The following is a 19,409-nucleotide window of genomic DNA, read 5'->3' on the forward strand; positions in this document are numbered from 1 at the left end:
CTCTGCAGACCGTGCCGTTCTCCACCGCTTCATGCCCAGCTTTGCACATGCAGCGTCCGATGGGCACCATCCACTCGCCGTCTCCGTTACAGTAGAGTTTAATGGGAACGTCCACTTCCTCTGCGTTGGGGACGCAAACTCCCCTGGCGGCGACCAAAGACGTGCTCTCAGCTCCTGAAAGAGTCTCCTGGAATATAGCTCCGTTCCGGATGGCTCGGGGACACTTCCGGTAGAAGACACGGACTGCGATTAGGGACATGCAGCCTCCGTAGTCCTGGAAGGCCAGGTAGAAGCCATTCCGAGACACCGGACCAAAACTGCGAACCTCGGTGTTGATCTTCATCACTCGTCCCCCCAAATCCACCTGCGAGAAACTCTCGTCCGCCGCGATGGTGTCCACCTTTATCCACGGGTTCTCCATCCAGGGCGGGGACACTTTCGTGGCCGTGTCCGCGTCCGATTCGTAGTAGTACAGGTTGAAGGTCTCTTTGCAGGAGCCGGGGACCCGCGGGATGCTGCTGCAGTCTCGCACCGAGAACTTCATCTCCACGTGGATGCGCTGGGCGCCGCGCCGTGGGATGTATTTGGTGCGCACCCAATTGTTCTGGTTGGCGTCGAAAACGTTGCAGACCTGATAGGTGCGGATGGTGTTCATGTTCTCGTCGTAGCCGCTCACCTCCTCCCACTGCAGGAGAAAAGAAAGTAAGAAAGTGTAGTGAATTCATTCATGCTGCATTTTACTCGTGTGATTAGTGCGTTATCGACTCATCGTTTTTACCTCAATTACCTCAATTATTTATTCACTAACCTCAACACTGAACATTACGTTTTACTTAAAATTGTTTTACTAATAGTTTTATTTTGGAAGTTCTTAAAAATATTTACTATACTTTAACAATATATAATATATTATTATTATATATTATGTTGGTTCCTCTATCCTGGATATAAGATGAGAGCAAAAATAAGAGAGCACTTAAAAATGATGAGTTTCTTTGATTTTACCAAATAAAAAAAAACTCAGGAATATAATCAAGAGGAAGATGGATGATCACAAACCATCAAACCACCAAACTGAACTGCTTGAATGATTTTTGTTTTGCACCAGGAGTAAAGCAGCATAAAGTTATCCAAAAGCAGTGTGTAAGACTGGTGGAGGAGAACATGATGTCAAGAAGCATTAACTGCAAACATGTGATTAAAAACCAGGATTATTCCACCAAATATTGATTATTTCTGAACTCTTAAAACTTTATGAATATGAACTTGTTTTCTTTGCATTATTTGAGGTCTGAAAGCTCTGCATCTTTTTTTGTTATTTCAGTCATTTCTCATTTTCTGTAAATAAATGCTCTAAATGAGAATATTTTTATTTGTAATTTGGGAGAAATGTTGTCTGTAGTTTATAGAATAAAACAACAATGTTAATTTTACTCAAACATAAACCTATAAATAGCAAAATTAGAGAAACTGATTCAGAAACTGAAGTGATCTCTTCATTTTATTAGAGTTGTATATCATATACATCTCAGTACACGTTCCTACAGCGTGTCCGTCCTCCATTCTCTCCAGGGACAGCCGGGGACATTCTCCCCACAGGCAGGGACAGGATTACAGGGCAGGAGAGGCTAAAATGCTTTGGCTCGGATGTTAAAAGTCTCTGGCAGTGTGAGTAAAGAGCTGGGCCACGGCGGGAGAACCTGCTCTGTGTTTATTTGTCTCTTGCTGCTCGAGAGGATGCATTATTAATGCGACTCTGAAGAACAGGTGATAAACTACAGCGTTTACACTGCGCCGCTCTGTCTTTCCGCTGAGCTGATTCTTTCCCTCCTCTGGCATCAGAAAAGAGAAGCAGCATAAGCATTCCATCCTTTATTCATCCTTTATTCATCCTTTATTCATCCTTTATTCATCCTTCATACAGCGTGGAAGGAAGGAATGCAGGAAGGAAGTGGACATGCTTTGAATAAAATAATAAAAATAAAAAAATCAGTAATCACGCTGTGCAAACATAGCTTTGATGAAAACCTGTAGATTTATGCTTTTCACCACAAGTGTTTAGATTCTGCATTAAAGTAAGTATTTATTATATTTATTATCTCATTTGTGTTTTTAAAGTTTTTGAAAGCGACACTGATCAATATAGAAAACACATATATAGTGCACGCATACGTGATGTGCAGTGTGTTCATTAAGTCAGTTAATTAAGAGAGAGAAAAATCCATATGTTAAGTAAAGGTCTGTCACGATAATTACCTTATCGATTTATCGAACAATATATGAACGTGACCTCGAGGAAAAAAAAGGTGATTGTGTTTATGCCTCAATAACCATCACATAACCTCCACACAGTAAACCTGCCAGTGTTACATCACAACTATTAATGCTAAATTAACAATTAATAATGTGCTAAAGAGCTGAATTCATACTGGATCACAGTGGATCCACTGGTGGAGACTCTTATCCACCCTCCACCCTATTAAAACTTACATTATTCTGTATAATGCAAACAAATAATGCAAAGAAAACAAGTTCATATTCATAAAGTTTTCAGAGTTCAGAAATCAATATTTGGTGGAATAATCCTGGTTTTTAATCACAGTTTTAATTTCATGCATCTTGTCATCATGTTCTCCTCCTCCACCAGTCTTACACACTGCTTTTGGATAACTTTATGCTGCTTTACTCCTGGTGTAAAAATTCAAGCAGTTCAGTTTGGTGGTTTGATGGTTTGTGATCATCCATCTTCCTCTTGATTATATTACAGAGGTTATTTTTTTAATTGATAAAATCAAAGAAAGAGAATAAAGAAAGAATATTTAAATATTGGATTTGGAATATAAATAAATGCTGGACAAGATTTTTTTTTTTAGATTTTGTATTCAAACTCTAATTGGTAATAGTTATATACATGTAAACATATTGTGCATAATTTTTCGTGACATGCCTCAGAATCATCATCCTCCATCTGTACAGAAGAGAAACAGAAATAGCCGGTGATCAGCGGGGGTGCAGTGGAGGCTGTAAGCTCTTGGCGAAGTCGGCTCACTAAATTTCATCCTCTTCAACATTACAAACCTTCGATAATCAAATTATATGGATGGTCATTTGGGGAGAGTGAAACAGGCTTCTTATTAAGTTTACAGCTATATAACGCACACAATAAGTCTGCATGCACCGAGAGCTCCACCGCCGCCCCAAAGTGACTCCAGATGCTCCTCTGCGGTTTTCTGTCCAGTTTGGCTGAGAATCAAGCTGAGCGCTCTCAGCACTAAACAGCACAGATTCCAGCCGCCAACCGAGTCAGAACCCTGACCTCCTCCAGCAGGGAAAACCCTTTCCTTCACCTCCTTCACTTCCTCACACCACGGCTCTGAAACCTACTCAGCTCCTCCCGTCGCCCACCTTCTGTTCCCCTCACTCTTCACTTCACAGCTGACATAATTTCCCAAATTAGTCACCACTTAACCAGGATTTTGACAGAGTTTTGACGCGATTCGGGGAGAAAGTCAAGCCTCATGTTCGAGACCCCCATTCTATCAAACACCCTCAGACTAATTAGAAAAGCTTTCTTCCACTCGGCTTTTGTTCCTCACTCACATGTCCCAGTTACTCGCCTGAGACCCAATAAAATTATTCTAAATATGTACGAGGTCAGAGACTGCGGAACAGTGCTGAACAGCACTGCAGAGATTTTATATTACACGTTTGAGGGCGTCTAGCTGAACGTGGCAGCGACTGTTTCATACTTTCACCAGACAATAAATTAAAAGGAAATACAGCACGCTATTTAATCTTCTAGAGGACTGGATCATTCTAACACATGAATATTCTCTGATCTAAATCATTATAGCTCCACTGTAGCTCTGGCTGTATGTTTAGGGTCATCGTCTTGCTGGAAGGTCTAAGTCTTTGCAAATTATTCTAAATATGTAAATACAAGGTCATTGACTGCGGAACAGTGCTGAACAGCACTGCAGAGATTTTACATTAAACGTTTGAGGGACATCTAGCCGAATGTGGCAGTGACTGTTTCATACTTTCACCAGACAATAAATTAAAAGGAATTACAGCACGTCATTTGATCATCTAGAGACTTTTTGAGATATTTTCCCTCCCTTCTTCTTCATAAAACAGCTGAAGAACAGTTAGGTTGGATGGAGAGAGATTTAGGCCTTTAGGACTTTAACTGGATCATTCTAACACATGAATATTCTCTGATCTAAACCATTATAGCTCCACTGTAGCTCTGGCTGTATGTTTAGGGTCATCGTCTTGTTGGAAGGACCCTTTTTTGCTATTTTTCACTCTCTTGTCAAGTCCTCTATTTCAGCTTCTGATCTTTAGTTACCAACTTTGCTTTCTTCTCTGACTACTCTCTTGCCTTTTTCCATGAGTGTGAAGGTTCAATTAGCAGGGTAAGAGCACAGTTCTGCTCTAAATACTGCAATGCACACAACATTATGGGAGACATACCAGAGTTCAAAAGAGGACAAATTGTTGGTGCACGTCTTGCTGGAGCATCTGTGACCAAGACAGCAAGTCTTTGTGATGCATCAAGAGCCACGGAATCCAGGGTAATGTCAGCATACCACCAAGAAGGACCAACCACATCCAACAGGATTAACTGTGGACGCTGTAAGAGGAAGCTGTCTGAAAGGGATGTTCGGGTGCTAACCCGGATTGTATCCAAAAAACATAAAACCACGGCTGATCAAATCACGCAGAATTCAATGTGCACCTCAACTCTCCTGTTTCCACCAGAACTGTCCGTCACCACAATCAATTATTGTGCTCTAAAACCAACTGTTTCAGTTTCATTCTGCAACCCCTGTAAGTGTTGTATTACTTTGCTCGGCTCGACGCAGGCAACGTTACTCAGAGGCAAATCAGTGAATGATAAATGTACAGTCTGCTTCAGTCTGGGTCACGCGAATGGACAGATGTGTCCGGGGTCATGGGCAGCCGTTGACCTCGCCACCTCCCCTTAAACAGGACCATTCTTCTCCAAACGCTCAGCGAGGAAGAGCTGAACCAGAGGAACAGCCAGTGTGCAGCTTCCACTGATCAAATCAGATGGAAAGAAAAAAGCGAGGCAGTCGCTAATGAGAGACAAAGAGCTGGTGAAGACGATGTGTCCGGGGTAGGGGTGAGGGGGAGGAGCTGCAGAGACTCCAAACAAATGCATTTTGAAGGAGGGCCTCTCTTTGTCCTGCCGACGCTTTTCTGCCACTCTTTCATCACGGGCAGTGGAGAGAACCAAATGGGGCATAATAAGGGCCCAGCGATCAAGCGCCAAGTGTGAAATTAAATGAAACGTCTTCATTTTCACAGCTATTCCCCCGACCTCCTGCCTGAGAGTGACTGAAGGTGGTCATGTGTTTTACGATGTGACACAGGTGGGAGGAGTTCAGCGGGGATAAAGATTTAGCAATCCGACAAATCGCTAAGTTAAAACTACCCTTTACACCCTCGAGGTTTACCACTAGTGCACCCGCTGTTTATACCCGCTGCACTAGTGAAGCTCTGAAATGATTTATACCACTTTAACTTTAGTTATATTACATTTTATCTCCTTACATCCACAAACTTAAATTTATATTATTGAGATCATATACAAAAAGTAGCTTATATTTAGTACAGCAACCTTTCACTGCAATTTCAGCTGCAGATCTTTGGGGTTTGGAGATTTTTGCTCCATTCTTCTTTATAAATCAGCTGAAGATCAGTCAGGTTGGATGGAGAGCGTTGGTCTGTGAACAGCAGTTTTCATGTCTCTCCACAGAAGATCAATGAGATTTAGGTCTTTAGGACTTTAACTGGATCATTCTAACACATGAATATTCTCTGATCTAAATCATTATAGCTCCACTGTAGCTCTGGCTGTATGTTTAGGGTCATCGTCTTGCTGGAAGATCTCAAGTCTTTTACAGCCTCCAACAGCTTTTCTTCTTCCAGGATTATTCTGTATTTATTTATCTCCATCCATCTTCCCTCCATTAACTCTGACCAGCTTCCTAAATCTGTCCCTGCTGAAGAAAAGCTCATCCCCACAGCATGATGCTGCCTCCACCATGTTTCACAGTCTTCATGATGCTGTTTGTTCAATAGTATTCTCTAACAAACCATTTATATTTAGCGGTTTTAAACTTTTCAGATATGTTATATGATATATTTTCATTTCAATTCACAATTAAAATCTCAACAAAATGCATTTCCTTTTTTTTAAGATGACAAAATGGGTATACATACTTTTGCAAGCCATTGTATTTGTTATACTGCAGCAATAAAACAGTACAAATAACAGTAATCTCAGGCTGTATAATGCAGCAAAGGAAAACAGAAGAATCAGAAATAGCTTGTAAAACCTCCACATAACAGAGTATAGATTATATATAGAAAAAGAAACTAAAAACAAAAAATAGGTAAAAGGAGGAAAAATTGGTACACATATTCAAAATGTCCACCATATTCAAAGCTGAAAACACTAAAATATGACTTTTTCAAATAAACTCATATTGTTCTATAATAATTTCACACGTCTAATTCACATCACTTATTCAGTTTTCGAACATAATTTGTTAAAATCCCTCAATTAAAAAATGGAGCATCCATAATTCAGTTCCTTTGCTCCAATCTCTGAGAAGCACTGCTTTAATCTGAACTGTTAATCTGTAGAGGAGTTCACCTCCTTCTCCTGGAGAAGAATACCGGAACCACCAAGTAAAAGAGAGGAAGAATGTGGAGGCCTCCTTCAGCACAAGAGCCGGGCTGTTCTCTTTTCTGTTCAGGAACGCGAGTCCAGCATAAAGAAGCTTATAAAAGAGCGAGGCTGGGTACGATCCACAGCTCTATACTCTATAGTCCAGCACCCCAACTCAAAGAGCATCAGGGAAAATGGGGCGTCTTCAAGTCTGAGGTCTAAACTTTACTATACAAGCTCTTTCTTACAGCTGAACATGCGGAAGAATCATTTTAAACTGGGCGGGTGTGATGCGGTCTTCTTCTTTTAGAGCGAATGAATCCGACTCCAGGTTATGTTCAGTAAGAGAGAGAGACACAGAGAGAGAGAGAGTTTCTTTTGGTTTCTTTGGTTTTACTATGAGTGAATGAGCTACTGAGCTCTGAGTTTCCTCTTCTGAAGTCTCCATTGCTCCACCAGCAGCTCGCGTTCAGTAAAAATGAGCCGGATCCTCTTTTAGAGGCTGTACGTGTGACGCAAGTATGTAAAGACAATGCGTGACGTGACCAGAAGAAGAAAAAGAAGAAGAACTCCCGTGAAAAGTGACCCGACACCCCAGTTTTTAGAATGAATATTATCGCTGTCCTATGAAAAACACTTATCTTCATTTTTGTTGATTTTTAGTTTACTACACAATTTGAACAGACAAACTGTCCCTTATACTGTGCCAAAATTTCTTGATGAACGGACCAATAGAAACTCTTCAAAATGACCTGAAATAAACTCTTTTTACATTGACTTCCATTAAAAGTTTACAAGGTTTTTTCTCTCTCCTGTAAAGTTGCTGTTTTGGAGTTTAGTGTTTTTCATTGGTCAGCGACGATACCATTAAACACAATATTTTATCCATATCCCTCTCCACTCAGAAATGCTTCTGCTCTGAATTTAGACACTAAATATTACAGACTGATACTTTAAATATAAAGGAGCTCATCACACTCTGACTGCAAGGACAGAAGCATAACCTTGGGCCAGTGGACGCCGTTTTGCACGACTTCCATCTTTCAGATATTAGTGAATTCTTCAGAGGGTTGCTGTTCTTCTTCACTCAGCCCGTTACTGTTCTCTGGCAATTAGGGCAGACAGCTCTTACTGCAGGCCGAGGCCAGTTCAATATCCTCCTCCTGCTGCTGCTGCAGACTGAATATAAGCCATGCCTTGTTCTGGCGTGCACAATACATCGTCCATGTAATTAAAAACACATGGGGACTAATGGCCTCGTCTTTGGTGCAATGAAACTCCAACTCAGAACACTCTGGATTCAGAAAAAGCATCACGATAATACAGCTCTGGAAAATAATAAGAGAGCACTTAAAAATGATGAGTTTCTTTGATTTTAGCAAATTGAAAACCTCTGGAATATAATCAAGAGGAAGATGGATGATCACAAACCATCAAACCACCAAACTGAACTGCTTGAATTTTTACACCAGGAGTAAAGCAGCATAAAGTTATCCAAAAGCAGTGTGTAAGACTGGTGGAGGAGAACATGATGCCAAAATGCATAAAAAAACTGTGATTAAAAACCAACCAGGATTATTCCACCAAATATTGATTATTTCTGAACTCTTAAAACATTATGAATATGAACTTGTTTTCTTTGCATTATTTGAGGTCTGAAAGTTCTGCATCTTTTTTGTTATTTCAGTCATTTCTCATTTTCTGTAAATAAATGCTCTAAATGAGAATATTTTGGGAGAAATGTTCTCTGCAGTTTAAAGAATAAAACATCAATGTTGATGTATATGTTGCAATATAAAAAAAAAACAGGAATTCTCTATATATAATATATATATATATATATATTTTTTTTTTCGTGTGTGTGTGTGTGTGTGTGTGTTATTCAGTCAAACGATACAAACTGTTCACGATATTTTTATCAGATTTTATCAGTAATTTAAAACATGTTTCTGAAATGGCAATCCAACATTTGCTGAGAATAAAACAACAATGTTCATTTTACTCAAACATAAACCTATAAATAGCAAAATCAGAGAAACTGATTCAGAAACTGAAGTGCTCTTGAGTTTTTTACAGAGCTGTATATCGCAGAGCGTTTTGTGGAAATGAAGTTTTAAATCAATAACTCCGCTGCTGCTCAGAGAGAGAAAGTTGAGCTGTGATCTATAAGCTCTCCTGACAGTTCCTGCCTGTGATCGGTACAACCAGCGTAACGGAGCGCGAGCTCTCGGTGAATTCTAGAACAGGAGCTTCAGGGGACAAAACGACTGCCAGCTAAATCACCATTTCCTCAATATTCATCACTCTGCTGTAACACAACTCTCACATTTTACCCAGAGTTCAGCATCTTTCACTAATAAACTGTCAGAGTCGTATGAAGAGTATGAGCAGCCAGCGATTCCTGACTGTGATCCAGATCGGTCAGTAATACAGTTTATACAGCAGGGTAACAGCATTACATTACTCTTAGAGCGCAGAGAACGTTCTCCTGTCACTATTTAGCTTTTTTCTGTCATGTTTTCTTCATGTTTTTGTCATTTCCCATGTTCTCTTTAAGCACATGGCCCTGTTTTGTTATTGTCTTGTCTCTGCCCTAGCCCCACCCCTATCATCAGTGTTCTCTTATGTAGTAGTTTGTAACTCCGCCTCCTCGGTATCTTCCCCAGGTGTTTCCAGTCAGTCTCCTGTGTAGTAGTTTTTATCTGGTTGTATTTTGTGTGTGCTTTTTGTCGACTTGTTATTCTTTAGTCTTGTCTGTGTAGTTTGTGTTTGCTATCTGTTTCACTGTAAGATTACTCTTCTTTGTTTTTATTTATTTATTTGTATTTTTATTTTTCTAATCCCGGGCCACTATCCAGGGAAATGCCTAGTTATAGTATAACATACAAAATAGATTAGAAAGTCTTTCCAAAATTAGTATGATGTGGAAAAATATGTTGGAGATAGCTCTTAATGTATTGTTAAAAGGTACGATAAAAAACGTTTTATCAAATAGTTTTATAGTTCTATTTTTTTTTATTTGCATTCATTCTCTCCAGGTTACAATGATCTGTAAGCAGGTTAAGCCAGTGTTTTAAAGAAATTTGGTAAAATATATCATTAAAAAGCATCTTATATGTTTTGCCCAGAAATCATGAATTTGAGGACTGAGCCAAAAAGCATAAAAAATAAATAGAAATAGTTAAATATGTATTAAAGCTGGGCAGTGTGGGCATGTGTTACTGTGGCTAAATCTTATTCGATTTAAACTCTTTTACCTGCATTTACCTTCATCCTTCATCCCCTCATCACTCAACACCTGTGATCCCTTATATATAAATATATATACATACATCCTGCATTCAAATACAGAACAAAGATGATGGAAAACAAGGACTTTATTCAAGAAACTAAATGAAGATTCCTATAAAAAACATGTATTAAAGTAAGAATGAAGAATAGAGATGATTACAGATCGAGTTCCAGTTGAGTTTGAATATTTTGTTGCAGGAAAGCCGTCAGGAAACATGTCTGTCCTGAGGGGAAGTGAGGGACAGAAGACACCCGGACCATGTGTTGGGTTACAGAACGGAGACGTGAGGGTGAGACAGGCAGAGAGAGAGAGACAGGCACTAACTGAGCTGTCTTTAGCAGTCAACTCCAATTACCTCCATCCACTGCTAATGCACAACATGTGAATTTAGACAAACAAGCTTCTTATTGGCTCTTTAACCCTTCTGTCTCAATCTCCATGTGGATCATGTTTACGTTTTCGTCCTCGAATAAATCAAAGCCATGAGACTCGACGCTGCCAGCTCTGATTTGATGCTCCGGTCTTTACGTTTCTGGACGGCCCACACAGGCTCCCAGGCTTTGATGGGAAGAGTCTGAAATTGTAAAATAGAACAGTTTTGAGGAGCTGCTGTAACGGACGTGGAAACTAAACGGACGCTCGTTCGCTTTGGAAACGATTTCCACGAACCTCAGCCCGAGCCAAGTGCCTGTTCTGAGGGGCAGGGAGGGGGACGGCCAGCTCTATATTACTACCAGACGTGAGCTCTTTAGCTCCATCTGCTTCTTTACAGCTCTTTGTAGCTCTTCTCACGCTGACCACTAATAGAGAAAGTGTGTTGTCAGCTATATAAAGCAGGATTCTGTATACGGTTACAGCCCAGAGACGTCATGAAAACCTTGAGCAGAGGATGCCTTTCAGTCAGACAGGCTGGTATAGTATAGAGGAGGCCTGTTTACAATAATACAACTGTAAATGTGTCAATCACCAGCTTTCAGTGCAGTTAAAAATGAAGAGCTGCTCTCCAGTATCAACAACATCATATACTCCCAATGTCCAAATTTGACTAAGGTTTTCTCTACTGTTCACTAAAAGTCATATTATCAATTGTGAAGACTGTGATGTAACAGTTTTGAGGTTTTAGAATTGGACTGTTTTCCAGCTCTGATTTGTACAGAACTAATCATTATAACTATTGCTCTGGAAAAAAGCACTTCAGTTTCTGAATCAGTTTCTCTGATTTTGCTATTTATAGGTTTATGTTTGAGTAAAATGAACATTGTTGTTTTATTCTATAAACTACAGACATTTCTCCCAAATTACAAATAAAAATATTCTCATTAATTAAATAAGCATAGCAAAGAAAGCAAATAACCAAACAAAACAAGTTCATATTCATAAAGAGTTTAGAAATTAATATTTGGTGGAATAATCCTGGTTGGTTTTTAATCACAGTTTTTTCATGCATCTTGGCATCATGTTCTCCTCCACCAGTCTTACACACTGCTTTTGGATAACTTTATGCTGCTTTACTCCTGGTGCAAAAATTCAAGCAGTTCAGTCAATTCTAGTCATTTATACTGCTCTTTGTAGGAATTTTACAATGACAATTTTGACTGATTTCTCTTTTCTATTTACATATATATATATATATATATATATATTTTTTTTTTTTTTTTTTTTTTTTTCCTGAGCTCACTTGTCCACTGTGTTCACTAGGCAATACTGAGTGAATAAGCCAATATATCAGTAGCACATATATATATATATAAATATACTTATATAACCGAGCCAGTAATGAATTTATTTCCAGTATTTATACAGCATTTATTCATCAGGAATAAACCCTCTTATGTAACATTTTAAAGAGCTCCTCCATCACAGTGCGTTAGTGTAAGTGGAGCGTTACAGGCTTCGATTAAAGCGAAACGCTGGCGGTGTGATTTCTGATGTTCCCGTGTCAGAAGTGTCCATTCATAACGTACAGCCTGAGGACAGCAGGAGGAAGAGCAGCATGTTTACTGACGGAAGAGGAAACCAGCGGAGAGAAAAGCTTTAACAGCGTCTCCGAGAGAAACCGGCTCATCTATCTATAGACCTGCTCACAGATCTCAAACACACACCATGAACCAGCAAATACAGGAGAGACAATTCAAGAATATGTCCCAATAACTTTTTTTTTTGTGATCAATGATTTATTTATTTTCATTATTATTCACATTATAAGCAATTTTATACATTAAAATTATATAAAGACAAAAAAGGAACTCCTGAAATCTTATTTTGCTTATTTTAGGGATAATTATCATAATCATTCTTACTTAGAATTTGTACCTTATTTTAAGTCATTTAAACTCAAAATAAGCACAATCAAGCAGCAATCAAGTTATTCTGATTCTTGTGTCCAAAAACAGGGACTTTTTTGCTTGGTTTAGGTGTTTCTTCACTCATTTTGAGACGTTGCCATTGCTTTTTGTAAGAAATCTTACTAAGAAAATGTTGCTTACCCCATTGGCAGATTGTTTTGCTTATTATACATATATTTGTCTTAATTTGCATATATTTTATCTAGTTTTTGCCAAAGGATTTTTTGCAGTGTAAGTACTGACTCTATCAGTATCATTCTCATTTGGTCAAAAAGAGTTAAATATTACAGCATTAGTGAGACGTCCTAGACAATCAGGATGTGAGGAGAGGGACATTTAAACTCTATTTAAGTTTGGAAATGTAAAAATAATCTTTCTTTTATAAGTTTTACTCTTCAGGTTTATCAGAAACGTGTTACAGTGGTGCAGTTTTGTAGTTTTGACGGAGCTGCTCGTGTAACAGAGCTGTAGATTGAGGGAGCTGCTGGTGAGAGAGTGATCCGTATTGTGACTGATATTGATCTTGTAGTTCGGCCCCCGGGGCTCGGCGCTGCTGTAAGACAATAACTTAAGGCCGCTTTGTCCCCGAGGTTTTATCCCACCTGTTCCACACTGCTGCTGCTGCTGCTGCTGCGGCCTTTTTCCAAAACATCTCAACAACACAATACTGCCACCAGCGTACGGCTAATCCCCCCGCCCTCACACAATAACACAACCTCACTTTACTCAGAACACTGCGCTGAACACAGGTTTCAATTTATCAAACTACTGCAGCCTGAAAAACTCCACAGATCCACAGTTAAATCCTGAACACCACCAGCAGAGAGGAGAGCCAGTCCCAGTCCTGCTCCACGGACAGACTGAGGAGGTCTTTTGTCCCTCAGGCCATAAGACTGTTCAACTCCTCTCAGCACAGCTAACTATGACTCTGTGACACTTTTTCATTTCTTACCCACTACAGACTGTACTTTTATACTTTATATTTTATTGTATTTTTATAAGTATTGTTTTTATCTTATCCTTCTCTTGTAACTTGTGTACTGTGTATACCCACTGCTGGATGTCCAAATTTTTCCTTCGGGGATCAATAAAGTATCTATCTATCTATCTATCTGTCTGTCTGTCTGTCTGTCTATCTATCTATCTATCTATCTATCTATCTATCTATCTATCTATCTATCTATCTATCTATCTATCTATCTATCTATCTATCTATCTATCTATCTACCTACCTACCTGTCTGTCTGTCTGTCTATCTGTTTCCACAGCAGCAGCTACAGCTTTGTCTACCTGAATCTATTAGAGGTAGTAACTCTCTGTTTTTCTCAGTTGGAGACGTTTTGAGATTCGAGGCGACGCGTGTTTGAACTTCACGCTGTCATTCTGGTGAATTAAAGTGACTCGTGTCGTTTTCACGCCTGGCCGTCCTCTCGCGCAGATGAAAAAGAGGTGATGTAAAGCGTGTGCAATTGCGGGGCGCGAGTGTTTTTTGGAGGATGAGAAGAAAGTGAATGTGGTTTTATTTTTAGATTGGATCCAGAAGCGCTGGGCTCTGATAGGCTGAGGGCTTTTGTTCTCTGGTATTGATTGCACCATCAGCGCGGGAGGAGGAGGCTGTGCGCCCTCAGGTTTGACGTGATGACGGAGAGTAAAATTACATCTGAAAAACTTTTGAAGTCGTACAGCCCTCCCTCCTCCTCCTCTCCTTTCTTTCTCCGAGTCTCTGAGTCTCTGTTTTTCCCCGTATCTTTCTCTCCGACACACGGTGTGATTTAAACCAGCCCCCTGATCTCAGACCACAGAAGCATAAAGAATTAAATAAAATCAGGGAGGGGTTGTTCTGAAGTGCTCCAGCAAATTACTCAGCAGCATATTTCCCCCTGTTTCAGAGACGTGGAGACGGGGGGAGATCTGATTCTCTCAGGTCTGTAGGTTCTTGGCCGGTACGCAGTGATTGGCCCGGATTGAGACGATTTCTGGCACAGGTTCCGGAAAAGCCTCCGCATCCAATGCAGCCCAGAGGGCAGCGGAAAACCAGGAAAACCAGGAGAACCAGGAATATGTTCAAACCTTTTCATAAGTGAGTGAGAGAGCACTGCAGAACCCTGAAGTTAATAAAACACATCCAGTATTAGCGCTGCACGATACTGGAAAAAAAATAACATTGCAAATGTTCTTTTTTCGATGATATACTGTATATTACGATATTAAACAATGCAGGACCCATGACGTCACCAGTGCAGAGCTCTCAAAGCCACAGGAAAACAGCAAAACAACAGTAATCAGCCCTTTAATCGGCATTTAAATGTCTTTTTAAAAGGTAAATAAGATTAAGAATAAGTTTTTCTGGGATTAAAAGCGTGAATTCAGCTGTAACTGGAAATATCTGCACTGCTAAACTGTGCTGGACTGAGCAGCACAGCTTTACACACGTGCTCACCTGCGTTTATGAGCACGTGCCCAACCATGTGGATGCATGTGGTTACCTTGTGTTAAATAAAGCTTTGACATGTCAAAAAAAAATCTGTGGTATAGCTCTTATTTTATAATGTTTTATAGATACTCGGGTATATATTTCAGAAAATATACAAAAATACATTTAAACAAACTTAAAAAAAAAATAAACCATTATGTAGGGTAAAATGTGTTAACACTGATGAGAGTTACATAGAGTTAATATATGACTCCACATGGTGTTGAATTAACTCTAAAATTTTAACCCTTGTAGTAGAGTTATAGTTATAGTGAGTGGGATTCACTCTTAAATAGTCAATTTAACACTGTGGGTTTTGCTGTGGAGGTTTAGGCAGCCATCAGTCTCATAATACACAGTAAATCACGGCACTTACGCTGTTTTCACTCGAGCCCGACACAGGAAACACCGTCCAGCCCAGTTCAGCCGTCGCTGTGGTGGAGTCCATTAACGTTTCTGCAGAGCCAAGAGAACATGTTCACGATTAGCACTGAGCAATTAGCATCACACACACACACACACACAAAAAGACACACTTAAAAATGATGAGTTTCTTTGATTTTACCAAATTAAAAACCTCTGGAATATAATCAAGAGGAAGATGGATGATCACAAGCCATCAAACCACCAAACTGAACTGCTTTAAATTTTGCACCAGGAGTAAAGCAGCATAAAGTTATCCAAAAGCAGTGTGTAAGACTGGTGGAGGAAGAGAACATGATGCCAAGATGCATGAAAGAAATAAACTGTGATTAAAAAACAGGATTATTCCACCAAATATTGATTATTTCTGAACTTTTAAAACTACTTTATGAATATGAACATCACACACACACTGCAGCTCTTAAACACAATAATCTAATAACTCCCACAATAGCCACAATAACCAATAACATCATTCATTACACCTCACTCCTAAAGGGATGTATAACTATAATTGATGGATATAAACCCCTCCAGTGCACGCCCCCTCCAACTCAACAGCGTGAAAGAGCACTAAGCATGATCTGAGCATGAAATATAGAAAGTGATCTTTCACAGTCTTCAAAGCAGCACTACTAAAGTGTAATAGGATCTCAGATATACATTTTTCATCATACTCTCCAGAATCATTTCTTTCTTTCCCCCCTCAGTCGTTTATGGGTTTATGGGTGAGTTTCGGATACAGGAGAACAGACCGCTGGGTAAAATATTATCAACGCTTCGCACAAGAGCCAGCATTAAATCAGCTCTGTTATTCCAACGGTCCGGAGCCGTAGAAGAGAGAAAAGCTCAGTTTATTCTGAAAAAGAAACGCAGAGAACAGGAAACAGCAGCTCCACTTTCCGAAAGAGATGCGATTCAGCCCAGATCTTTCTGAGACAGGACTCTACTCTGGGGCTGAAACCCTGGGGAGGGTACAGGGGGAGCAGGATGTGGGTTAGGAGAACTACAACACTGAGATAACCACCAGAGACACTTCCAATAAAGACATGCTCTCAGATTGACATTGGGAATTGCAATCAGCCCTGGATTCTGCCCTAAATTTGCCTTCTGCAGACTTTTAAGGTTATTTGCAAAGACAATAGATTAGGTTACAGCATATGAGCTCGAAATCACACCACTATAAACGCACTGCGACCGAGATCCACAATGCATCTTTACAGAAAACACCAAAAAAACACCAAACTCACCAAACTCACTACACCTGCAGCACTGCTAAATAATAAAAAAAAGATATAAAAATAAGAGAGCACTTAAAAACGATGAGTTTCTTTTATTTTACCAAATTAAAAACCTCTGAAATATAATAATCAAGAGGAAGATTAATGATCATTAATCACAAGCCATCAAACCTGAAAAGCTGAACTGCTTGAATTTTTGCACCAGGAGTAAAGCAGATTTAAGTTAAAATCCAAAAGCAGTGTGTAAGACTGGTGGAGGAGGAAAAATCATGATGCCAAGATACATGAAAAAAAAACTGTGATTAAAAACCAACCAGGGTTATTCCACCAAATATTGATTATTTCTGACACTTTCTCTGATTTTGCTTTTTATTTGTTTATGTTTTATATTCTTTAAACTACTCTTTCTCTCAAATTCCGAATAAAAATATTGTCATTTAGAGCATTTATCTACAGAAACTGAAAAAAAGATTCAGAGCTATCAGACCTTAAATAATGTAAAGAAAACATGTTCATATTCATAAAGTTTTAAGAGTTCAGAAATAATCAATATTTGGTAGAATAACCCTGATTTGTTTTTAATCACATTTTCTTTTAATGTATCTTGGCATCATGTTCTCCTCCACCAGTCTTACACACTGCTTTTGGATGTGAACTTTATGCCGCTTTACTCCTGATGCATATAGTAATCCATGCAGAAGAGATCAGGCCGCTGGGTTCAGTGGGAATCAGTAAAGTCTGAAGAGCTGAGTGAACTTTTTCCAGCATCTTCAGCAGCTGTAATCCTGAGGCTGCAGGACGTTACTCTATCTGCTCGGATTAGTCGTGGTAAAACTACACCGGTGGTAATTGGGGTCAGAGGGAACACATTGTGTTGTTTGTGAGGGCGCGCTGCCGGGGGGGAGGGCATGTCAGGATCTATTCAGAATTCATGTCCGCTGATATCAGTGTCACAATACTGACTACAGAACAGTGAGAATAATCTGATACTGTTTCAGAAATGATAATATAACACCGGACTCAGAGTCACACAAATACACGCGGAGCAGAGTGAGATCAGTATAAATACGACAATATTTAATCATATTTTCATGCATTTGTTATTATCTATAAGTATATTATGAAGCAACAACAACAGATAAATAAACAGAACTAACTTAACACACAAAAGAGCAAAATATAAATACGTAATAACTAAAAACAAAAGAAAAAAAATAAAGAAACAAAAGGAAAGGTAAAAAAGACAGCAAAAACAAAACTTAATTTAAAATCAATCTAAACAAAAACTGTATTTAAAAAAGTAAAGTAAAAGTGAATTAAATAAGACCAAAAACTACTAAAAACATAAAGCAATGTACCACCCAATGATCAAAACATACTGTGAGGCTGTACGGGCTTTACAATCTGCAGATTATTGATTATTGATTATTGTAAATGCAGTATACCTACTGATACATACAGAAAAGGTTGAGACAGAGGAAAATAACAGGAGTGTTAGTCTAATAATTTAGCTATTTTTATTATTTTTATTATTATTATTATTATTAATATTAATACAGAAACTCAGGAATTGTTATAGTGAATGATGGAGTTCCACAGGGTTCATTTGTAGGACCTATGAAACTGTAAATAACTGAAGTGTGAAAGTGAAGCTTTTATACTAGATTTATCAGGTTAAAACCTAAACACAAACAAACCTGACCTCGTTAAAAATGAGAGATTTTTTAATCTTTTTAGACTCAATTATTCATATTTTGTACATGAATAACTTTCTGAGGTCCTTATCTAATGAACTACCACCAATATCATCACTTCATGCTTTCCTCTGCTGACGACTTTTATGGAGATGCAGATTTCATTTTCCAGCAGGATTTGGCACACTGCCCACACAAGTCTCAAAAGTACCGATCGGTCTAATTATATAATATTCTGATTTTCTGAGACACTGATTTTTGGGTTTTTATTTATTGGCTGTAAGTCATAAACAGTTCTTTCAGTATATAAATGACATCAAAACTACTTTTCTAACAGAATTATAGTTTATGAATATTATATGTATATAAGTGCACGGTAACGCCCCTCGTCAGTCGTGTCCATTACACAAACGCAGCCTGATTAATTCATATTGCAGCGCTGCATTAATTAATTTCCTTTGCTAATTACATCAAAGTTAAGCTGATGGACTTTGAAAATGATGACATTTGATAAAAATGAAGAAAGTTTTATTTTAATCACAGATTAAAGCAGCTGTTTTTCCTTTAGCAGCTCTTGAGGATAAAGCGAGATCAGTCTGAGAATACAGTAATTACTGTAATATTACAGCCTGACTTATTACAGTTATTTCATCATTTACTCATTTTACACCTCAACATTTTAAATCTGATTCAGAATCGACTGGAATTAAGGGATTAAGGGACATATTTTTTTTTTATTGACCAGTTTTATTTTTCTTACTGAACTGAATACTTTTCTGCTTTTCTACAGTTTTGGTGTGAAATTCAGCCTATCAACATTTAGGATTTTCAATAATTTACATCCAATTAAACATCCATTCAACACCCAACCCAAATGTCCAATTAACTGCCTCTACATACTGGTAGACCTTTCTATTCTATTGGCACTATATACAGTATATATTTATATATATATATATATCTTATTTACACGCCAACCTGTGCTTTAATTACAGCATGTTACACATTGTCTCTGTCCAATAAAAAACAAGTATCTCCAAAACAGCAACTTTACATGAGAGAGAAAAAACTTCTAAACTTTTAATGGAAGTGAATGTAAAAAGAGTTTATTTCAGGTCATTTTGAAGAGTTTCTATTGGTCCGTTCATCGAGAAATTTTGACACAGTGTGAGGGAGAGTTTGTCTGTTAAAATTATGTAGTAAACTTAAAATCGATAAAAATGGAGATACTTATTTTT

General features: G+C 38.6%; 1 protein-coding gene across 3 annotated transcripts in view; it reads right to left on the bottom strand.

The window, feature by feature from the left end:
- ephb2b (eph receptor B2b) overlaps nucleotides 1-19,409 on the bottom strand; it is a 153,723-nt gene that overhangs the window by 84,390 nt on the left and 49,924 nt on the right. For all 3 annotated transcript variants that reach the window (XM_049471878.1, XM_049471879.1, XM_049471877.1), the window contains exons 2-3: nucleotides 15,190-15,269; nucleotides 1-685 (exon numbers count right to left, since the gene is read on the bottom strand). In XM_049471878.1, coding sequence (XP_049327835.1) covers nucleotides 1-685; nucleotides 15,190-15,269 — 765 coding nt within the window. The remainder of the gene's footprint in view (nucleotides 686-15,189; nucleotides 15,270-19,409) is intronic.

Source organism: Astyanax mexicanus, chromosome 24, assembly GCF_023375975.1.
Source record: "Astyanax mexicanus isolate ESR-SI-001 chromosome 24, AstMex3_surface, whole genome shotgun sequence".
NCBI lineage: Eukaryota > Metazoa > Chordata > Actinopteri > Characiformes > Acestrorhamphidae > Astyanax > Astyanax mexicanus.